At 41.0% G+C, this 23,461-nt stretch overlaps 1 protein-coding gene across 1 annotated transcript in view; it reads left to right on the top strand.

The window, feature by feature from the left end:
- NELL2 (neural EGFL like 2) overlaps window positions 1-23,461 on the top strand; it is a 156,350-nt gene that overhangs the window by 12,433 nt on the left and 120,456 nt on the right. The window contains exon 3 of the mRNA XM_061361200.1: window positions 8,955-9,105. Within this exon, the coding sequence (XP_061217184.1) occupies window positions 8,955-9,105 (151 nt within the window). The remainder of the gene's footprint in view (window positions 1-8,954; window positions 9,106-23,461) is intronic.

Here is a 23,461-nt window from a genome sequence, read left to right as displayed (position 1 = left end):
TGCTTCCTCCTCACGTCCTCTCCGTTGTCACGACTTGCATAGCTTTTTTCATCTTACCCATGCTATGTGACTAGGGACTGAAAGTAAATTCAGTCTTTTAGCAGTTCTTATGTGTGTCATGCCCTTATTACAGTAGCAGTAGGGCTGGAAGGCAATGCATTATTTTTCCTATGCTCTTCAGTCTGTGTCGCAGTGTTAACAGCGTTTCTTGGTGTGATATTTTTGTTTGTTGTTAGGTCACTTTGACACAAAGTGCTCCTATGACAGCATGCAGCCAAGCATAACTTAGGTGCATGTGCCACAGATGGCAGTAGCAAGGCAAACAAGATAGGCTTGATTTTCTCCACAGCTTTCAAGGTATTCTCAAAGCAGCTTCTAGAAAACTGCTTTGTACCTCAAGGGCTCTAAGTGTGTGCATGTATAAATGCAGATATATCTTTATAAAGCTATAGTAGCTGCAACCTTTTAAAATGGAGCTGGAACCTGTCTTGAAACGGAGAAGCATGCAGGAATCCTACTCTAGGTTACCTCTGTGTCCTTGTTCAATCGTAATAGGTTTTATAGTGGTATTGGCCATGAAAAACCTAATGAACATTATTGTAAGTAATATTTGATACTACCTATGAGGGAGCACACAAAAAGAGTCTTCAGAATTTGTGAGGAACTGAGAATAGTATTGGAATATAGACTAGAGAAATTTGGTAATCAGAAAAGTCATTGCATCGTATAATTGATAACCCGGAACCTATCAATCACCAGAAAGTATTACAGTAATAAATACCTGGGGCAGAACTTACTATACATCACACATTTTAATTTTCTAGGAGTGGAATTTTTGTAACAAGAACAGAAGTCATAATTTATCTTCATCCCTTTGTTATCATGTAATAGGTCCCCAATGAGTAGCACCCTCTCTCCTGGTGATAGTATCTAGCATGATGACTTAGTTACAGTGAAAAGGGTAGTATTTCTTATGGCAAAGAAGAGTGGTTTCCTGTATCATGTATGCCTTTAAAAATTCCTAATTGTGTTGATGTGGTTCCGCATGTGTTGATGTGCACATTCCGTATATTCCTCTCAGAAATGTTTGGGAGCACACAAAGATGTTTTCTTTAGCAGTTTGCTGGGAGTTTTAGTAACAGTCTAGTGTGCTAGGATCTGTATTGCTTGCAATACAATTGAAGCAGCAAATCAGCTGCCTCAGCCTCTACAGACTTCCAATCTGGACACCTACACATTCAAAGTTCAGGTTGTCCTGAACCTTTTAGGTTTCTTATCCTTTCATTTGCAAAAGGTTTGAAAAATCATCAGGAATATGCTATTGTAGATGCAATCACTAGCACCTTTACTGTATTTATTTGCATCTTTCTTTATTTTTTGCCTACTGAGTCCAAAAGTCATGAAACCCTCTGTTATGGACTCTACATACTTTTGGAAGAGCATACTTGACTTGTTGCGATGCAGCTGGGCTGCTTTACCTTACAGTAAATGGTTCCCACTTGTAATCCTGGTGCAAAACCACTTCCTGCTGAAGTGACCGCAGCCAAGGGAGGATGAGAGATGTCGAAGTGTTTTAGTTTTGTGCTCTGACAAATTAACCCGGAGGTTGAGAGGGCTGTGATGCCTAGTCCTGATGCTCAAACGGGTGTCTATAGTGGTGTAAATCCGCCAGTTGTTCTCTCTTCATCAATTTGCCTGTGTCATACAGATCTACAAACCAAGCAAAGCTGCCCTCTATGGCTGTTTGTATTGAGCTGCTGACATGTTGAGGCCCACCACCACTGAACGGACATTTCCCTGATCTGTAATCCAGGCAGGGAATCATGCCGAACAGCCACACTGTTCATTTCACAGTTTCACTGAAGCAGTTGGATTCTTCTTGTGTACTAGGTGGCCAGGCTGGAGGGAAAGATCTACCTTCCCCATTCTACACAGCATGTTCTAGTTGAGTATGTCTGAGCTGTAAAGAGTTGATTTCATAGCCCCAGTCTCAAGATCATCTCAGGGGGTTGTCCAGGTTTTGAAAGAGCTTGTTTGTATTTTAGTGGCTAGCACCTGAACAGTTTGTTTTGTAGTCTCACAGGGATGCAAAGGAGGCTGTTTCAGCAGAGGAAGGCAGTAGCTGGGCTGTGGGAAGGTAAGCTTAGCATTACAGAAAGATTCAGCTTGATGTGACTTTCCTTGGTTTCTAGAAGAAGCCAGTACATAAGTTGAGAGGCTTAACCCAGCCATTAGTATAATCGCTGTCAAGATAGTCTTGTATCATCTCTTTTGCAGAATGCTTTTAGACAGATTTTGGTGGTACTATTCTTAATCTACAGTGAATGTATAATATATTACAACTGTAGCTTGCCTCAGTCTTGGTTTTGCAAGCTCTTTCCTAAGTAGTCATTCAAGTCAGTGCCAGTTGCTGGCAAAAATGGTTGAGGTCTTGCTACCACTCAATTATCTCATTCTATCACATTGGGTAGAAGGTTTTCCCCTATTAAATATGTTCTGGTTTAGTTTCATGTGCATAGTTGTCAATTTTTAATGTTTCTTTACGTTAAAAAACCTCAGAAGTTAAAAAAGCAAGTAAACAAGCTTAACAAACCAAGCAAAAATTCCCTGGGGATTTTGACCATGGAGAAGAAAACATTACAAACAAAGCACTTTGAATGAATGATTACTTACGCAAATGCACAAACTACTCCCGATTTCACAAGCAAGTTAGGTACTTAATAATGTTTGGTTATTTCAGATCAGAGACATTGCAGCTGTATTCAAGCCCAGTATCTGAAGGGGGCATATAGGGATGCTGGGGATGGACTCTTCATTAGGGACTGTAGTGATAGGACAAGGGGTAATGGGTTAAAACGTAAACAGTGGAAGTTTAGATTGGATATAAGGAGGAAATTCTTTCTGTTAGGGTGTTGAGGCACTGGAATGGGTTGTCCAGGGAGGTTGTGAATGCTCCATCCCTGGCAGTGTTCAAGGCCAGGTTGGCGGAGGCCTTGGGTGATATGGTTTAGAGCGAGGTGTCCCTGCCCATGGCAGGGGGGTTGGAACTTGATGATCTTAAGGTCCTTTTCAATCCTAACTATTCTATGATTCTATGTGTGTCAAGGCTCTTGGTACCTTTTCACCCTCTTGTGCCACAGTGGATTTGTGTTCTCAGCTGTGCCCAAATGACTTTAAACACACAAGTGTATCGCTTGTAGATGAGCCAGAGTTCTGGCCAGAAACAATATGATTAATGTTTTTTTAGGATACAAGTATGAATGGTCAATACAGTTGAGGGAAAAATGTGTATGCGTATGCTCGTTTAGAGAAAGGTCCTTCTAGCCTCCTGCATCAGTCCATTGTGACTTGTAGGACTTTGCGTATCATTTGAGCTGGACGACAGCCCTTGCTGGATGACACACCAAAGCTGTAGCTGACATTCAGAATAGAGAAAGCTACAAAACAAATGCAATTGGAACCTCCCCAAATCCTGCAAGAACAAACTGTGACATTTTCCCCCTTGTTTTCATTTGATTTAATGATTTGGCTTCAAGTCAGTTTTTGTTTCGATTGTTTTATTTCAGCTGAAGTGCATTTTGCCCTCCTCTTCTCCTTCCCATCCACTGCAGTTCTGTTTGCATGCATCCTCATTGAGGCATTTTATTTAATGGAAATAAGAAGGGAGGCACACAGAGCTGGTGGTCGTTGTGGTGGTGTCCTGATCATGCAACTTGGGAGGTTTACTTAGGTGCTGGGTCCTAGCATTTGTGTTTTTGTTCTGGTGAGACCAGGTCGTACCCAGTTTGTAAGGAACATTTGGGTGCATTAAGTTCTAGATCTAGTGGGATCCTGGTACATGATTAGAATTGTAGTCCCAGTGTTCACTCAGACTTGGGAACTGAGCAGTGCTTCTGAGCCTTTGGGAGTGGCCCATGGGACCTTTACAAGGTCAGTGTTTACCCCATATCTTGTCATCTTTTAAAATCAATGTGGAACTACACCACCTTTCCCCAGACTCCCACAGAGCTCCTTCATACAGCCTTGGAGAAATCAGTCAGGTTTGTGTGGGTTTGGACAAATGTAGCTGCTCCTGTTTTGCTGTTCTCTCTGAAATGATTTGGAATCCATGAGAACAGGATGAACAAATGTGCAGGAAAAGTAACTCGGAATGTTTTATCAGCCAGTATCTTATGTATCAGTTCAAATAAAGAATCAGGTGTAATGAAGAAAACAAACAGGCAAACCAATCAACCTTCCCACTGAAGTACCTAACACATCTAGCAAAGGTTTAGTCTAATAAAGGTTATTTTACTTCTTTCTTTCTTCAGTTTTCATTACAGGAATGAAGCTCCTGAATTTGCATGCACTGTGCTCCACTTAAAAAAATCCTGCCGTGCCCTTTCAACCTTGTAAAGATTCCTCTTTTGGATTGGCATTGCTTGCTGCTCCTAGGCTGGCAGCAAGTTAGCACAAGTCGGTTATTTAAATAAAAGAACATTATAAAGTAAACAGTCTCTTGTTGCTGTTTGTGTGAAATCCCTAGTTAAGGAAAAGACCAGTCAAAAAATTTAATATGGGGAAGTGATGCAGTGTGAATATATGCTTGTGACACTGATCCCAACACGTGTAGGAAAATGAAACAGAATCAAGCTAGCCTTATTATATTTTTCAGACCCTTTTTAGCCTGCAGCCCTTTTCCTTTTTCTCACAAACCACTAAAATTTAATTTGGGTAGTTCAGGAAACCTACAGTCAGATGCAGAATTGATTTATAGATGCTGCTATTAAAAGCTGATTATGTGCACACGAAACAAACTCTGGAGCTCAATTAATTAGGATGCCTCCTTCAAAGACTGTTCTGCAGGAGTTTGTTTTATAATTCAATTCAGACAGTGTATGTTTAGCTTTAGATGCACTTCAGAAACTCAAGAACACATCCTTTGCTAAGAGAAGTTATCCATTCCATTTAGAAACTGTTTGTTTTTATTATGAACTGGAAAAATTCTGTAATGAATGGCTTGTCCTAAACCCATATTTGCATGTAGTCTTTGCTCTGTGTGATTTAGTAAGGTGATGCTGATGCACATAGCAGTCTTCCTGCTGACCTCCAGTAACTTGTTTATGGCTGCTTCCAACACCTTTTTTGGGGGGGAGGTGGAATATCTGGGCTAGTTAAAGCTGGATTAGGTTGCCTAATATGGCTCTTCATATGTTTTCCATGAGTGCAATTACCACCATAAGGATGAGGAGAAACAACTAAAGGCTGGTGACAGAACAAAGGGTAGAACCATCTCTTTTTGCAGCATCAGTTTAGGCTGTGGAGTGAGTCCTTTTGAAAGTTAGACTTACTGCCTTGGTTACAGCTCAGTGATTATCATCTCATGAGCATGAGTGAAGTGACAATATCTGCACTTGACACCGTCAGGGAACGCTTGCATTTCTTAGGTGTTTACTGCAAAGCTCTGACTGCAGATCAGATTGTCCCTGATTGGACAAGACGTCCTAGTTGTGAGGGCTATTGCAAGCACAGGGTAGAGACAGCCACTGTTTGTCCTCTGAAGGGCTGAGTTCCTGCAGGTCCTATGGTCAGTGGGTTTCTTCATGGGGTTTTCAGATTGCTTTGAAATGTTAGATCTTAAAAGACTTGGTTTTCTGTGCCTGTTGCCAGCTGATCCACCTCATAACAGGATACACCTAGAGGCTGGGCAGAGAAGAGATTCAGAGCAGCCCTGCGGAGAAGGACTTGGGGGTGCTGGTCGATGAGAAAATGAACATGAGCTGGCTTCAGTGTGCGCTTGCAGCTCAGAAAGCCAACTGCATCCTGGGCTGCATCAAAAGGAGTGTGACCAGCAGGTCGAAGGATGTGATCCTGCCCCTTTATTCTGCTCTCGTGAGACCTCACTTGGAGTATTGTGTGCAGTTCTGGTGTCCTCAACATAAAAAGGACATGGAACTGTTGGAACAAGTCCAGAGGAGGGCCACGAGGATGATCAGGGGACTGGAGCACCTCCCGTGTGAAGATTGGCTGAGAAAGTTGGGGCTGTTCAGCCTGGAGAAGAGAAGGCTGCGTGGAGACCTCATAGCAGCCTTCCAGTATCTGAAGGGGGCCTATAGGGATCCTGGGGATGGACTCTTCATTAAGGACTGTAGTGACAGGACAAGGGGTAATGGGTTAAAACTTAATCAGGGGAAGTTTAGATTGGATATAGGGAAGAAATTCTTTCCTGTTAGGGTGGTGAGGCAGTGGAATAGGTTGTCCAGGGAGGTTGTGAATGCTCCATCCCTGGCAGTGTTCAAGGCCAGGTTGGACGAGGCCTTGGCTGGTATGGTTTAGAGTGAGGTGTCCCTGCCCATGGCAGGGGAGTTGGAACTTGATGATCTTAAGGTCCTTTCCAAGCCTAGCTATTCTATGATTGTAAGATGTTGCAGATGAAGGTTGACCAGCACCTACTGTTTGCCTGTGTCCTTATAAATTGTTATCATTGCCAACCATGGCAGGAATTAATTCTGTCTTCCTGCAGCCTCTTTCCCTTGGTCTGTTGTATATTTTTTTCAGTACTTTTGCTAAACTGAATGTCTCAGCCCAGCCTCATGTGTTACCATGTGAGGGTTATTCTTTCTATAGGCATTTCCATGCTGTAAACTTCGACCTGAACAAGGAGTGCAATGTGCTTTGAGTTTGTATGTTTCTGTTTCTTTTGTTGTCACTTTGAACTTCATTCATCTATAAAGATGGAGTGTTAACACTGTGGATTTGTGAGTTGTTGTGGTGTGGTCAAACCGAACACATACAGTGTTCTAGGAAAGTAAATGCAATACACAGATATTATGGCTAGAGACAAATTTCTCTTTCAAGCTAATAGTTCTCTCCTTATTTTTGCCCTCTAATATGAAAAGATTTATGCCTTTGGTTTTGTGTATTAGAAATGTTCACTGTATAACATTTTTATGTAACTGTTGGGAAACCACAAATTGTTATCTGAGATATACCAGTTTGATTTTCCAAGCTATTATGGAAGAAGTCCAGTTCCAGTAAAGTGTTTTCCTCTGGTCTTAAAATGATTACTGGAAACCAAATGTTAAGAACAAGCCTGAATCAGTATTTATTGAGCACAGCTGGTGGTCTGTCAAGCACCTACCACTGGTGTTCAAAAGGCAGTTGGAATGAAGGATTTGCACTGTTGTGTTAGTGTAAAAAGAATGGATCTAATAGATCAAGGACCCTTCGGTCGTCTTTCTTTAAGAAATCCTGCGGCCTGCCCTGAGCAAATGGTGTTGCTGCCTCATATTACAGAATAATTATATTAGGAGAAGGTTTTATAGACAAAAGGATGGAAAACTCTCATCCTACCATGTCACAGGGGTAACATGAGTAAATCTCAGAAAAGATTCCTCTCTTGAGGGTGGAGAGGCAACTCGGTGTTTCCCCTGCCTGCCCCAGTGAAGCAGTGAGGACTGGGAGGGCTCTGGAGAGCTCCACATGATGGCAAGGGTTTGTTTCCTTGCTAAAGAACAGGGCATCTGTAGTGCAGTGTTTGCACCCCAATAATTCCAGTTAGAAAAAAGTGCATGTAGGAGGGGGAGATAGATGATTGTGTATAATTGGAACTGGCCTTGTGTAATGTTAGGGGTGTATATACTTTCTTTTATCAGTTACTAATGAGAAAATTGTAGGTATTTGGTATAATTTTCATCAAAAATTGCATGAGTTCAGCCTGGTGTGACAGTGTGCAGGAGCTTGGTTAGGACTTCAGGGTTGCACAGGTTGTTTAGTTTCTTCAATGCATATTAAAAGATATTCCTGGTCCGTGAACCGCAATAAACTGTTTGCTGTTAATGCAGAGTAGCATCTTCACAGGTAGAGCATAAAGACTAAACCTGTTTTTAAGAACCGTGGTGTAAGCATACTTAAGAGCTCAGCATCCATCACTGCCCAAGGAAAATCACCTCGTGGAGAATCTATTGCAGTTAGCTCTCTACTGCTATTGCTGTTCCTGAATTAGTGTCCCTGAGTTAAAGCAGGGTGGTCAAATTGCAATGACAAGGAGCTTGTGGATTCGTTTAGCTCCTACACAGTTGATTACACATGCTAATGAATTGATTTTGTTCATTAAAAGTATATATTATTTTTTTTCTAGTATAATGTACTATGGAAAACCTTGGGAATTGTTTCTTTAGCATTTGACATCTTATTTTGTAAATTCTCTCTCTAGGGGCTTAAGGTTGGGCCTTTTTATTTTCTATGCATATTCTGTGCAAATTCAGCAGAAACATTGCTTCACGTCTTGGTTGTGTGTGGGGTTTTAAAAGCAAAATCTTAATTGTGTGTGTGTAATTACTCTAACAAATGTTCATGACATCCTGTGCAAGAAGCAGCAGCAACGTGCTGCACAACTGGAGTATATAGTGATTAATTAGCAGCAATGTATTTTTAATGATGGTGAGGTTTTAAGTAAATTTATAGCTATTACTTAAAGCTGAGTAAATTGTGTCACCCAAGAGATGCTGCTCTTTTTAATTCCATTTTTTTTCCCCAATTAACTGTGCATAGCTATTAAGCATAACATTTTTGTAGAAGTCATTAAGAAGTTGCCCAGGTCACGCTTCACAGCTTAAGTTCATACCCAATGTTGTCACTCAGTCCACATTTTGGATGAGATATTAAAGGTACCATCTGGCCATCCACGGAGAAAGTAAAAGGGTTATGACCCTATGTTAAAAACAAAACAACCCATCCATACCCAGCATAGAATTTTCTAGGTGTCCTAGAAAATGTGTTCTCTTCCACTGAAATGGATCCCATTGATTGTACAAGCTGGTGCTTAAAATACCTTGGTCCCTGCTTTTTCCTGTCTGTTCGGTTGTGCTCCTCAGAAGCAGCTTGTTATTTTGTAAGCTCTCAGAGTTGGGGATGTAAAGTAAAACGAGATTTTATATGAGTGCTTTTTCTGTTTCTTTTTTTTTCTCCCCCAGATACTTCAAGAAGTGTCAAGGCATCTCCAGAAACAGCTGAAATCTTTTTTCAGAAGTTAAGAAATAAATATGAATTCACAATCCTGGTGACCTTAAAACAAGCCCATTTGAATTCAGGAGTTATTCTCTCTGTTCATCATTTAGATCATAGGTAAGTAGTGCTACCTGTATGCTAGTTAATGAAGGCATGTATATTAACACAGTCAAAAATTGAGCATAAATTAGAGCAAAATTGTTGTGTAATAGGTCATTTCAAAATATTTATAGTAGGCATATTGTGCAGATTCATAAAAATTCCCAAGTCCAAATCAGTGAAGGGAGAGTGGAACAGCTGTTCTCTTTAAATGTCTCTTGCAACTGAGGGCATGAAAAGCCAGTTCTCTCTTGTCATTCATAAGCATAAGGACCAGATGCTTAGCTGGTGTAAAACTGTCATATCAATACAGCCATGCTGATTCACAAAGCCTGGCCCAGTACATCCACCTCTTCACCAGTTGGTATTTAACACTGCAAGCAGTTTAAAAAAAAGGCAAAAAATCCTAAATTTCTGGGCTTACACCTCCCATGAAAGGCAGAGCACTTTATTCAAAATGTTGTCAAAAGCTAAAGTGAATAACATGGAGCATTTGAGGATTATCCCTTTGATAGGATAACAACTGCTAGAGAAATAAGATATTCTTTATGTATCTGTCTGAGTAATAGCTATTAAAGATAACTGCCCTATGATTCTGTGACAGAATAAAAAGGGGGTTTAAAATGGGCACTTTCTAAGCAGGCACCTCTGCTTGAGGTTCATAGTCCTTTCTATTTTCCTATGTACAGTCCAGTAATTCTTGATGATGGTCTCAATACAAAATAGCAAAAAAGAAACAAAAGGTGAAGACAGATGTTCAAGCAAAGCAAGATGGCTGTTTTTTACATGACTGTACAAGTTGTCATTAGCAGCATAGTGACAATTATTTTGTGCTGGAAGATGCTCCAATTCTACTTTATTTTCTGTTTCCCAGAGGCCCCATTTTCTGCAATTTACCTGTTTAAAAAAAAGCAAACAACACAAAACAGGCAAAAAGAAGAAGAGAAAAGGGGAAACATTCCCAAGGATCATTATGTGCCCACTTTGTAAAAACTTCTTTGGGTTTTGCAAGGGGGTGGTTGAATGCCTGTTGGATGGTACTTACAGATGTTATACCATAGAACCACCATGGAGCTGTTCTGTTAACTGTTACTTAATTCTCATCTGCAGGAGTGAGCAATTTGCAAGGGATGGAATTTGGCAGCTGTGATTAAGTTTCAAACTCGGACTGTACCACCCTGTGTACACCCTATGTAAAAGTTTATTCTGTCTCAAATGAGAGGGTAGGTCTGCAGAGCCAGCTGTGCCCTGACAAAACCTATTCCTACATTTGAAGGATGAACATAGATTAGTTGGGCTATTGCAACTATATTTGAAATACCAAAATCAGAGATGAAACCTTCATGTGCCAAAATAGCTGCCGAGGTGGGCAAATAGGTCACCAATGTGAAACTCTTAGACTTTGGAGAAAAGAATAACCATAGGCTTTTGAACGGAGGTGATGTTTGCTAGAAAAACTTTCCCAGCCCCCATAATGGAATATAGAGAGGGACATGCTATAGAAGGTCAAAAAAATGTCTAGTGTATAACTGGGCAAAACTCAGTAGACATTAAGTTGGAGGGTGGTGAGCTGGGAGAAAACACTTGCCACTTAATGATCATGAAGAGTGATAAAATTACAAAAAATAATGTGCAATGAACTTTCATTGTAGGGTTGCAGAAGAATTTGAGATATTGTTTGGAAAAGTAATTCCTGATGTGACTAAAGCTGGGCAAGTAGACCCACTATTGGTCTTATGCAAACAAGAATGCATTAAATTGATTCTATCCAGCAGCAGCAAAGAAAAGACAAGGCTAGAACAGTGCCTGGTGTCCAGGTCAAGTGGCCAAACAAACATAATGCTGCTTATATAATTTGGATCTGGTCCATGCATGTCATCTGTCTATGCCTGTATTTGATTGATGGCTTGGCTTTGCGAGCGAAGATTTGGGAAGGGCTTTAACCACACTGACCACAAGCACGATGACCAAGGGCATGTGGGATATGCAAATCTGGTTGGAAAAAAAGGACGCTTAGGCAATCAGGAAGTGTCTGACCAGGACTGTCATCTCCTGAGCAATCTCGAGTGCAGCAGAAAATATATGGACTCAGTCAGATATCAATATGATCAGACCAAAGCCGTTTATTGCAAAACCTTAACTCCTTATATACTATTGCTTACATGCACTTACAGTGATTTGGCATATTAGGATTGGATACATGTCTTGAAGACCCTTAGTGACTAACATATAATTGGTTAAGCACAGGTGTGAGAACTTCACCTCAAAAGCTTGCCAACAGTCCACAGTTCTCATAACTCAGTGAATTCCAGCTTCTTCTTACCTTGCTTGCTTAAGCTTCCTTGGGCCTCTCATGGCCTTGCTGTATCTTTTGGGATTATTGAGAGTTCATGTACGAAATATCCATTCTCCTGTGAGAACAGTGTCTCCACACTCGAGCTACCCATGCGCTGGTCAGTCCTCATCCAAAGTTGGATCTGCAGCTTCCCATGCACCTTGTCACCTACTGTTTCGACCCTCGCCTGTCCTCACCATGCCCGTATATAATGCGGTTGTAAAAGGGTGACAAATAGGACTCTGAAAACACTATTATTTTATGTTGGTATATTCTTAGGGATGGGGGATTAGATTTTTAACAATATGTTGATAACATTGATACTTTTTCAAGAAATTTCTTTCATACCTTAAATATTTGCAGGTTTTATTGTTACATTTTCACTATCTTTGTTTATCTGCCTATTGGAATTTGAACTGTTTAACTGCAAGGGAAAACATTATTCAGGGTTTATAGCTGAAATCAGAAGGTCTCCATTACGTGTATAGGTATTTTAGCTGTGAATATATAACTGCGGCATTGATGAGTATTTTTGAGGCCCCTTTTCTTTTAACTGTGGAAACCCCTTGTACTCTAATATTATAATGTTAGAGGTATGAATAATGAAACTAGTACCCAGTTCATATCTTGCTGGAAAAAACCCTCCTACCACCACTTTAGCCAGTGTGACCTCTTTATCTATGTTCTCTTCAGTAACACCTACTGTTTACAATTCTTCTATAGGGATGTATATTTTATGGTTGTCTTAGGGATCTCCTTGTAAGCCTTTAGGTAGTCAAAAAGGAAGAATAAAAACATTCCAGGTGATTTGGGCAAATAGTCACTCATTAGGTCAGCTTTGGGTGAGGCAGCTAAAGAGCAATCTACCTGTGAATATTTCATTGCTTTCTTTGGGGGAATATTAGGTAACCTGTTTAAAAAGGAACTTGAAGAGTTTGTTTTAAAAATGTTAGGCCTATTCTGATCCCTTTACAGTCAGGGAAAAATCTTCATTACCTTCAGCAGGTGTAAAATAAGTCTCAACAAAAGTAAGGCCAGAAAGGACTTGTGGCTATTAAATTAGATGTGCCTTTAAGCTTTTAATGAGCACATTCTGGTCTATTCTCTGCCAGGATGTACAGAAAGATGCCTGTGTGCCACAGTAGTGTTTGATCAATTTAATGGTGTTAAAATGAGGGCTGACTTAGGTGTGGATAATACTGGAATTAGTCTAGAATTTCTGAGTCTTCTGTAGTACCTCCTATGTCTTTAATTTTCTTTTATGATGAATGACAATAAAGACAAGAGAATGTAGTTAAAAATAAGCACTAGAATGCCTTACGTTACATAACTGCTTCTTCAGTGCTAGATTTCCATCTTTCTGACCTTGCCCACTTCTGACTGAGGACTTGCCTGTAACAGTCTTTTATTTCTTAAACAACTCCCTGTCACAGCAGTCATCATAGTTGGTAGGAGAAGGAGCAATGTCAGGCCTGACTCCATTCTTTTGCATAGAATCATAGAATAGTTAGGGTTGGAAAGGACCTTAAGATCATCAAGTTCCAACTCCCCTGCCATGGGCAGGGACACCTTGCTCTAAACCATGTCACCCAAGGCTTCGTCCAACCTGTCCTTGAACGCTGCCAGGGCTGGAGCATTCACAACCTCCCTGGGCAACCCATTCTAGTGCCTTGCCACCCTAACAGGAAAGAACTTCTTCCTTATATCCAATCTAAACTTCCCCTGTTTAAGTTTGAACCCATTACCCCTTGTCCTATCACTACAGTCCCTAATGAACTGTCCCTCCCCAGCATCCCTATAGGCCCCCTTCAGATACTGGAAGGCTGCTATGAGGTCTTCACACAGCCTTCTCTTCTCCAGGCTGAACAGCCCCAACTTTCTCAGCCTATCTTCATATGCATCTGCTTTAGCCTTTCATAGCTCCTCTGATGACAAAAAGTTGTGCTATTAACTGCTGCATTATGGGATAGAATCACACCTGGTTGTAGTCTTTAACTTACAGAAGTCAGTACTAGCTCTGACTTCTCTGAAACAAGGAGTGGCATGGTGTTAAGGAAAGCTGAAGGTAGCAGTAACTGAAGGATATAATCAGTTACCACACAAGTGACTTTTCACATGTTTTATTTTACAGAGGTTTCATAACAATTAATGGTTCTGGGGTAAAAATTTGTAGGGTACAAGAAAATCACAATGTTTGTCTAAAAGTGGAAAAAGCTGTGTTCGCTTATTCACTGGCTTGGGAAATATGTGTTTTTGAGAATAAATCAGAGTAAAAACTCATCCTGTCTTTGAATGGATCTATGGTGCAAATACACTAATTTACAGCAACTGAGGACATTTCCTAAATTGCAGGTGCTTTTTAAGTTCTATAGATCTCTTTAAAACTGTATACTTAAAATAGTTTAAATGATTCAGAGTTTACCAATTCAATCTGTGTTCTCTAGTTCTGTGGGCTTTTTTTGTTCTCTGTGTGTGTTTGTTTATTTTGTTCTTTTTTGCTGGTTCCCTTGTGAGGAACACAAAAAATGAATACTTCCACTGAGATATGGTCATGCAACTACTTAAGGCTTTGAGTCTTAGAAGTTGACAGGACTGCTTTCCCAAAGTTTCCCCTCTAACGTCATATAGTGAATACTGTCCCCAGGCTATCAGAGAGATGCAGAAGTTCTTCATGGAAATCTGAGGCTTGGGCATATGCTGAGGCTGAGCTGTTGCTGTCACCACAAAAAGTAGTTCCTGAAAGGATTTTCTGCAGACGTAGTAATCTTTTTCTACTCTATTGAAAGTTTCTTTTCCTAGTTGAGTATCAAAGGTGTCTCCCCCTTTTAAGATGAATGTTTTTCTCTAGTTTTAATATAATCAAATCTATTAAAAATGATCATAGAATCATAGAATAGTTAGGGTTGGAAAGGACCTTAAGATCATCAAGTTCCAACCCCCCTGCCATGGGCAGGGATACCTCACACTAAACCATGTCACCCAAGGCTCTGTCCAACCTGGCCTTGAATCTTAAAGTGAATGAATCTGAAACGATATCTGCTACTATCCCTTTCTAATTTATTCATATTCTTCTTCAGAGATTGCTTTTTTCCCCACTGACTAGAGTAACCAAGGGGTTCAGGCAGTGGTAGTTTTTGGTATATTTTGGAGGTGATACTTTCAAGAAAACCCTTGTGGTGTCAGGGAATCCACATTGCACATCAGTAATCCTTCGGATGAGTTTCTGCATCTTTCTGGGCAGATTTATGTATAAAATATGTCAGAAAGGCAGAAGTTACAAATGTTTTCTTAGCTTGAGAGCATCACCTTGACCACATAGAGTGCCGTGCCTAAAATACGTTGTTCTTTACAATTACAAGGTAAGTATTTTGAGCGATGCCTTAAGTCAAGTGGAAGCATTGTTATACACTGATCGCTGTGTTTGCTCTCAGCCTTCAGTTTAAGCTGTATTATCCTCTTCATTTCACTTCTGTCTTTTTTCTTTTTGATGGAAGAATCAGCAGAGCGATGATTTTAATCTGCGAGGGGGTTCTAATATATGTTAGGTCTCACTATTCCATTGTATATTTTCATTTAATTGGCAACAGTGGAGAGATGTAATAAAGCTTTTCCTCCCTTTGTGGTTAGATGGCTTTATGCAACTAATGTTATATTCATATCTCTTGAGATCCTGTGTATTAGGGCTCTTAAATGATGAAATCAGTGGATTGTAGTTTAACCATTTTTTTTCCTTCAGTTAATGCTCTTTAGATCTTGAAACAGAATACTGAAATAAATAGAATATTATGGACAGACATTCCCTACACTTTATTGTGTATCTCTACTAATTTACTCAATTTCTGCCTTACTTAGCACTTTCTTTCACAGTTGTTGGTATTTTGTGGTTGTCTGCTGTCGAATGGACTGCACTGAACAGCAGTTTCAGACCTCTTTCAGTATCTAGGAGGAAATTATCTGGAACAAGTTCTTTCTTACTGACTTAAGTGTACAAGGAGATAAGTTGCCAGAGATGTTTGGTCTGTCACTTGACCATTACATTAAGACAGAGGTGGAATGCCTTTTGATGTATTAGTGTCTGTATTTCTGGGCTAGTGTGAAGTGTCCTGTCAGACGCCACAAAATCTGTTGCAAAAGCATTACACTGAGAATAACTTCCAATATTTACCACTTAAGCCAATACTGTGGAGTTATGTTGGGTTTGTTTGAGGGAAATCTCCCATCAATATCTTGCAGAGCAGAGGTCAGGCAAGAATAACATGGTATTAATTTTCAGAGGCTAAAGGTGTACATGGCTGTTCCCTCTGCCAAAAGTAGTAGCAGCTTATTTCTGTTTTTTAGACCACTATGTGCTGTTCTTTGGTGGAAGAGTGGAGGGTTGTGATTGTGTATTTTGGGTTTTTTTTGGTAGTATATCTTAGTTGCTATTTCTTACTGGTCTGACCATAGTTATGAACCCTCTTGCATTTGTTCATAACTGTCAGTTGCTTTTGAGCTGACTTCTAGCGATTTAAAACTCTTTTCCTACCAGCCTTTTTTTCTTTTGATGCAGTTTTTGTTTTTCATCAAAGGTGTCAAAAAAAAAAGAAAAAAAAAAGTAGTATTTTCTTTATTCACTGCTTTTTTTATGTGTAAGAAGATTCATTCCATGGGACAAAGGATTTTCTATGTAGATACTGACAGCTTGGCTAGGCTCTTTCCTCTATCCCCAAAAGAGAAAACTTCCTTGATTCTGTTGGCCTCGAGTGTGTCGTTGAATGGAAATGTTATACTCTACTGTTTTGATAATGTTGGGAATCACAGAATGATTTGAGTTGTAAGGGACCTTAAAGATCATCTGGTTCCAATCCCCCTGCCATGGGCAAGAACACCTTCCACTAGACCAGGTTGCTCAAAGCCCTGTCCGACCTGGCCTTGAACACTGCCAGGAATGAGGCAGCCACAGCTTCTCTGGGCAACCTGTTCAGTGTCTCACCGCTCTCACAGTAAATAACATCTTCCTTATATCTAATCTAAATCCACCTTCTGTCAGTTTAAAGCCATTCCCCCCTGTCCTGTCGCTACAAGCCTTTCTGAAAGGTCTCTCTGCAGCTTTCTTGTAGGTGCCCTTTAGGTACTGGAGGGCTCCAAGGTCTCCCTGGAGCCTTCTCTTTTCCAGGCTGAAAACCTCCAGCTCTCTCAGCCTGTCTTCTCTCAGGCTGTCTTCACAGAAGAGCTGCTTCACCCCTCAGATCATGTCTGTGGTCCTCTGAACTTGCCCCAACAATTCCATATCCTTTTTATATTGTGCTTCAGCAGCCGCCGGCTCCCAGGACCGTTCCCCTTCGGCTTCCCAGAGCCTCACGCAGACGGAGGCGAGGGCGAGGCCCAGGACGGTGAGGAGCAGCCGGACGGCCAGGGACCAGTCCACGGTCACGTCCGTCCCGCTCTGCTGCTGGAGCCCGCCCGTATTACAAGTGATTGCCATAAAGTACAGTGAGACAGGAACCTTAGCCCAAGCCCCACACTTGAGAAACACTAACACAGCAAATACCGGCTCTAAGTAAGTTACAACATTCTGAAGCTGTGAGATCAAGAGGAACAACTCTGAGAGCCAATAAATCAGCATTGTGACGGTCAGATCTGTCGTTATCTCAACCCCTCGTGCCCCACGTTGGGCGCCAAAAAGAACTGTCGTGGTTTAACCCACAGCCAGACAGCTTGTTACCCACTCCCCCCCCTTTCTTGCCCTCCCCCTACTCTCGGAGGGACGGAGAGGAGAATCAGAAAGAATGCAACTCCCACGGGTTGAGATAAGAACAGTTTAGTAACTAAGGTATAACACAAATCACTACTGCTACCACCAATAATAGTAATGATAAAGGAAATAACAAGGGAAGAGAATACAACACCCCATCACCAGCCGACCGATAACTTGCCCCCCCCAGCCTGACCAAGCACCGACCGATACCTCCTCCAACCCTGCCGTCCACCTAGCCCTTCCGGGTAACTCCCAGTTACATCCTGGGCATGACGTGCTGTGGTATGGAATACCTCTTTGGTCAGTTTGGGTCAGGTGTCCTGTCTCTGCTTCCTCCCAGCTTCCCTCCTCCCTGGCAGAGCATGAGGCCCACAAAGTCCTTGGCCAAACCAAAACATCATTGTTTTTCAGCTCTGTTCCCAGCTGAAAGTCAAAACACAGCACTGCACCAGCTACCAAGAAAGAGATAAATGACTGCCACTGCTAAACCCAGGACAGGGGTATTATTAAATTCATTGATGCCTTGTCACTATTGCCTGGGGCTTTTTTGCTTCAGTTTAGTTTATGCTTTGTGACTAAAAAAACCACACCTTCCTGTAACTTGGTTATATCAAATGAGGCCAACCTCTCTGCTGATGTAAATCATTGCAGCACCAACTCATTCAGGGTGATTCGGTCAAGAGCTTCTTAGAAAACATTCTTGTGAGCCTGGATCCCATAGATTGAATTGAAACTAGTGACAGACCTATGTTGTGCTGTGGCTTCTTTCTGGCTGGAGAGAAGCTGCAGTACTGTGCAATTTTGTGTGGGTGAATGTGTATGAGTGGTGTGTCTCTGCCCTTCCAGTCACCTACTGCCTGGCTTTTCTCTCCCATGGACATTCCAACGTGGAGTGTGTTCCTTGATGCATGTTCCAGCATGGGCTCTGTCTCCTGTGCTTATCAGGAACGCACCTTCCTCCTCCCCACTTGTCCTGCATAGCTATCTAGTGCAATGAGCAGTGTTGTGCTGGAGCAGAGCTGAAGTGGTTGACCTCTTTTTGTGGTGGAAGACGAGCTCAGTAGCTCTCTGCCTGGGGTTCTTCAGAGGCTTTTTCCTTGCAGTGTTAATCTCTGCTCTGTGTGATTTGGAGAGGGACTTGAACTTGATTCTTTTCCATTTGAGACAAGTGTCCTGAGCAGCACCATTCTCTCTTCCCCTCCTCACTCAGCGTAGTAAAAAGCTTTGTTGGCAATGCCTGGCAGGGGCTAAGCCAGTAAACCAAACAGTGCCCAGACTGCAGCACTGGCCTGCTGTTGTCTGTTCTGCATAATTGTTAGCATCTTCCTTGGCATGCTTTTAGCACCTTTGCAGATGATGTTAGGGCACAGTTTGTGGAGCAGCATTGGCTAGGGACTGTTTCCAACAGGTGACATGGAAAAAAACACCCATTTCAGGGGAAAAGTGGGAGGGAGCACCCATATGGGTGTGAGTTGTAGTGGAGCACCACTGTTAATATTTGTCTTCAAGGCCTGGCAGTGGACTTTGCTGGCTCTATTTATTAGAATAGGCATAGGACTTGATCTCAACTTGCTGAATTTAGGTTGTTCTTGTACCTAGCTTAATCTTTTGAATGGATTAATTCTATGTAATGGAAGAGCCTCATCAAGTTCACCTGTGAGACTGTTTTTTCTGTCCCATTGTTTGTGCACTCTGGTTTGATATGGGAAATACCCTCTTCTGATTTTGACCTGTCTTCACTTGCAGCTTCTGCTTTCACATAGGTAAAAACTGCAGGATTAAAGAGTATTTGAGAGTCTTTCAGCATGCCTTAAGTTTGCTGCCTGTCTCTCATTTTAACAAGCATTTCATCCTGGACCCCACAAGCCTTGCTGCAAGAATGCTTGTTTCTATCAAAAGGTTTCATTTTAATAAATGAACATTTTTGAACAAAAATAACGTATGCCAGAAAATTCTGCCTCTAGAACTACACCGTGAAAGAAAGGGACAGAAACTCAGTTGATGGCTTTCCTGCCCACTGTGCATTTGCAGTAGGTGCTACTAATTTATACTGAACAGTAAAGACCATTATTTATCACTCCCAGGCAAAACTGCCAGTCATCTGTTGCCTGGGTAGAGCTGGTAGATAGTCAGGGAAAAGGGCAAAGCCAGTGAAGGCCAAGCAGTAATGTAAATGAGAGGTGGGGATTAGGTTTTCACAGGTATAGTGCAGTTGCCACTTGGCATTTAGAATCCATAGGGAAATATTTTGATGTTGTGTTGCTCTAGGGAATGCACCAAGTGGTAAAAATTCCTAGTTAATGTTTCAGAACACTTAAAGTGTTGCTTTTAAACACAAAAAATAAGGCTCGTGCTGACAGCCCAGTCGTACCACGGAAAATAGCAAGTAACACATTACTGAATATGGTAATGTGGTGGCTGTGTTGCGTGAATTGCTTTTACATCTTCATAATCTACACCTAGCAGAACTGCTTACTGCTATTGTAGCCATAGTTTGCAATAAATAGGGTCTACTGAGTAGGATCTCTTTTGATGTTTTATGTAATTATACCTAATGAAAAAGCCAGGACTTTGGTATTAAAAATCTTCAGATAAAGATTTTTATAAGTAATGGATTTAAGGATATTATTTTTTTCTTCAGTACATAGTCCTGTACTCCTCTTTAATTTTATTGGTTTTTCTTTTCTTAGTGTAGATCTAAGTGATGAAGAACTCTCTTAACACTATACCTATAAATGTGAGTAGTAGAAGTTTAAAGAAAACCCTTTAAGAAATTCATAAGCAGCAAACATGATTTCTTGCCTTTAGCTTCTAAAATATTTGTCTACATGCTGTAGATTGAAGTTGAAGTTATTAGTTGCCTGGAGTCAGAGTGGGCAGCTCCAGTGTGGGTTTGCTGTGTGAGCAGGGATGCCAAATGAACAAGTGAGCCGTCAAAGGCTTGGGGTTACCAACACTAGCTGATAACTGGCTGTTAGCTGCAAGGGCCATACCTCGCTCTTCTCAAATACCTCTACTAGGTACACTAGGACCACCTGGTGTTTCAGCTCCTAATTCTCCAGCTTTTTACTGTACATCGTGACCTGCTGACTCTCAGCTCTTATCCAGCAGTTACCATAGTGCTGGCAGCAAAGAAAACATCTCTGCTTTCTGTCTCTGATTCCTCTGGGGCATTTGAAACAAATTTCTTCTTGGGAAGATAGGCTCAGACTTAGTCAGTACATAAGGAGTTTCTGCCTTGCTGATTTCCAAGCAGAGCATCTGATCTTACGGTGGCCTTGGCTTTTACCTTTGCAATGACTGGATGCACAAAGTGATCTACAGAGAGTAACAACCTCTTTTTTCAGGTTGGTATTTTCCTGTCTGTATGTCACACATAGTAAACCTAAGTGCATATCACCTCCCTGTGAAGTTAAATCTGTTTGACCCAAACAGATTTAACTGTGGTTTTTGGGGGGTTAAAATCAAGTGGGTTTGTATTGACTAAGCAACCACAGAGATCATGGTAAGAGGGGAAGCAGGTTCTCCTGTTGTACTGTGTTTATTTTTCATTCCAAGAGCTGTTTGCCTTTTGCAGCCTGAAAGAGCGCCTTGGAGCTGTTGGGAGAACCAGCAGTGGCATTAATAATGGGACAACTTTGGCTGCTGCTCTCCCTGCAGTGGGTGGGCTTGGGCTGCTGTGGACAAGAAACTAATGATTCAGCTGATGAGGTCCCCCTGAAACTTTTCAGTAATGAGATTTCTTGTTTAGGAGAAGACTGCAATACTGTGCAGTTACTGTTTCCTTTAGGAACCAAGATCACCCTCTTTTCCTCTCAACAGATTAGTAATCCTGAGTGTGTATTTTTTTCACTATAAATGAATTTCAAAAATCCAGGTGTGTTTGTTCATGCTTATCTTACTTTCTCAAATCTCCTCCAGACCTTTGCGAAGCGTGTACCCACATGTTGCATCCTCACAATTGGCACACGAAGCCTTGCTGTGGGCAGACTTTGCTTTTCTAGCTGTATCTCTTTGTTACTGCTGAGGCTTGTGCCACCTTCTGGAACTCACAAGGCTGAGGCAGAGCTGTTTAGGTTTGGGCAGTTAAACAAATGTAGAGAAGTGGAAGAGCAAGCACAATATTTTGTAAAAAATGAAGTGAAAAGGCTTCACTTTCACTTCCCTGTGTTTGTGTCATGGCATTAGTTCAAGCTGCAGGCAGTACTGTGTCACCTGTTCACTATTCTAGTTGCATTTAGCTGCTGTCTCTGCAGATTATCAGTAAAACATGAATTATTCTCTTAATCCTCCTAAAGGCTATTATATTTTTTTTCATTTTGATGCTCGATTTCTCTAACAATCATCTCAGGCTTTTGGAAGGTAGGCGTATTTGTTAGTTTACCAAATGAAACAGCAAAAGAGTTTTTCTGTGGATCTTGAAACAGTGTGTTAAATAAAGTTAAAACAAAACTCCGAGTGTCCATCATTTTTGCCTAGCTTCGTGTGGGAAAGTTTCCTTGCTTATTGCAGCCTCGTTGAATGTCAGCATCCCCTCTCAGCAGCTCTTAATTCATCATTTTTTTTTACAGCAATGTCTTCTTTTCATTGGGAAATCTATGTTTCATTCCCAGAGTTTTCATTGTCTTACCTGCACAAGGGGCAACATGAGTGTTCATTTTAAACCTCCTGTACTGACTGCGTGTCTACTGGTGTAGTTTGTAGTAGTTACCAAGAGATAACATTTCAACACATCCATTACCTTTCTTTTTCCAAATTGTATTTGCAACTGGTTGAGGACACTTAAAAGTTGCTGGAGGAGTCCAATTCCATAATGCTCCCTTTCTCTTTTAGGTTGAGAGTGACCTTATTTTTATCCTTGAAGCTTGAGTTATGAAGGAGGTTATTAAGCTGACTGATGTCTTGCCAGTATCACCCATTTTTTATTTTCCAGCCAGGCTTTCAATTAGTTTACATTTCTTGCCAATGCAGAAATTATTTTTAGGCCATGATGAGGTAAATTATCTCAGGTTATAAAATTTATTGCTGACTCTAGTTAAATGCTTTGTTAATACTGGGGACAAAGAAGAAATTGCCCTTTGCCAGTTTTGCAAAAGGATCGTTGGTTTTGTGCTCTTGTTAGGTACGTTCCACTGTGAAATGCCGTGAAGGAAGGAGGGTGCAGTGAGCCCAACGCCATCCTAGGGATAACATTGTGCAAGATGGTTTGATTCAGTCTCATCTTCACCCTTAAAAATGGCAATCGTTGTGTCTGTTCTTTAGACAGTGTTAAAATTAATGACCTCACCCTAAAACACATGCACTCAGATTACAAACCAGTCTTGCCTGATTGTAGATGTAACAGCAAAAATAGACAAAAACGAGTTGTCTGTTCTTCCAGCTGTTCATCTCCTCACATACTATCTTATTTCCTTGCACTTTAGCTGTAGGTTGCATATGATTATTAGAAAATCTCAATTTCTGTTTTTCTTGTTTTAAAAGCTTTTTAAGGGGGAACTTTAAAATGAGAAACTTAGTAATTGGAAGGCACATGGTTTGGTTTGTCAAGCTTGTTCCCAGAAGAGGTCAGATATGCAAGAGACAGGCCTGTCAGACTAAGTACAAACTTTGGTTATGGGGTGCTTTTTAAATGGGTCTGCTGGAATTCCACCAGCAAAGCTTGTTTTTGCAACCTGCAAACCTGGTGTATCGTACAGCTGCAATGCTGTTTTATTTTACCACGTATGTACATATATGTGCATATGTATACGTATGTATGTACACATACACCCTACAAATGCGCATACTTATTTAAGAAAACAAATAAATATACATTTAGAAATTCTGCTGAAGAATTAACTCTTCTTGATTTTGTATTTCTTTGGAGAAGTTTCATTATAAAAATGAAAGGAGATGTTAACAGTACATCCAAACCCAAACAAAGCAGTGTTCAGCCTCAGTTCTTGCTTAGTTCCTTGGTTGGTAATGGCTAACGATGTCCCTATCGCAAAACTTTTGCGCATTCATATCTTCAGAGGACCCTCACTGTGCTTCAGGATATGAGGCAATTATTCGTAATAGGGTAATTATATTTCCAATCAGATCTTGTTATGGTGAATGGTGTTGCTAGAGTAAAAAAATACTTGGCTTTGAATCTTGTGCATTTACATGAAAGTTGGAACCTGCTATTAAGTATTGCTGAGAAGGATGCTGTGCATTTCTGAAAAGTATATACTTTCATCTTTGTATCTCCTCACTCGTCTTTCCCCCTTTTCTAAATAGTTCCTACATGATAGTGAGAAGTTGTCTTATGTAAAATGTTG

This window comes from Neopsephotus bourkii, unplaced genomic scaffold (genome assembly GCF_033783945.1).
Source record: "Neopsephotus bourkii isolate Nb327-2 ecotype Australia unplaced genomic scaffold, CSIRO-AGI_Nbou_v1 NB_1053, whole genome shotgun sequence".
NCBI lineage: Eukaryota > Metazoa > Chordata > Aves > Psittaciformes > Psittacidae > Neopsephotus > Neopsephotus bourkii.
This window is presented reverse-complemented; position numbering and strand designations above follow the sequence as displayed.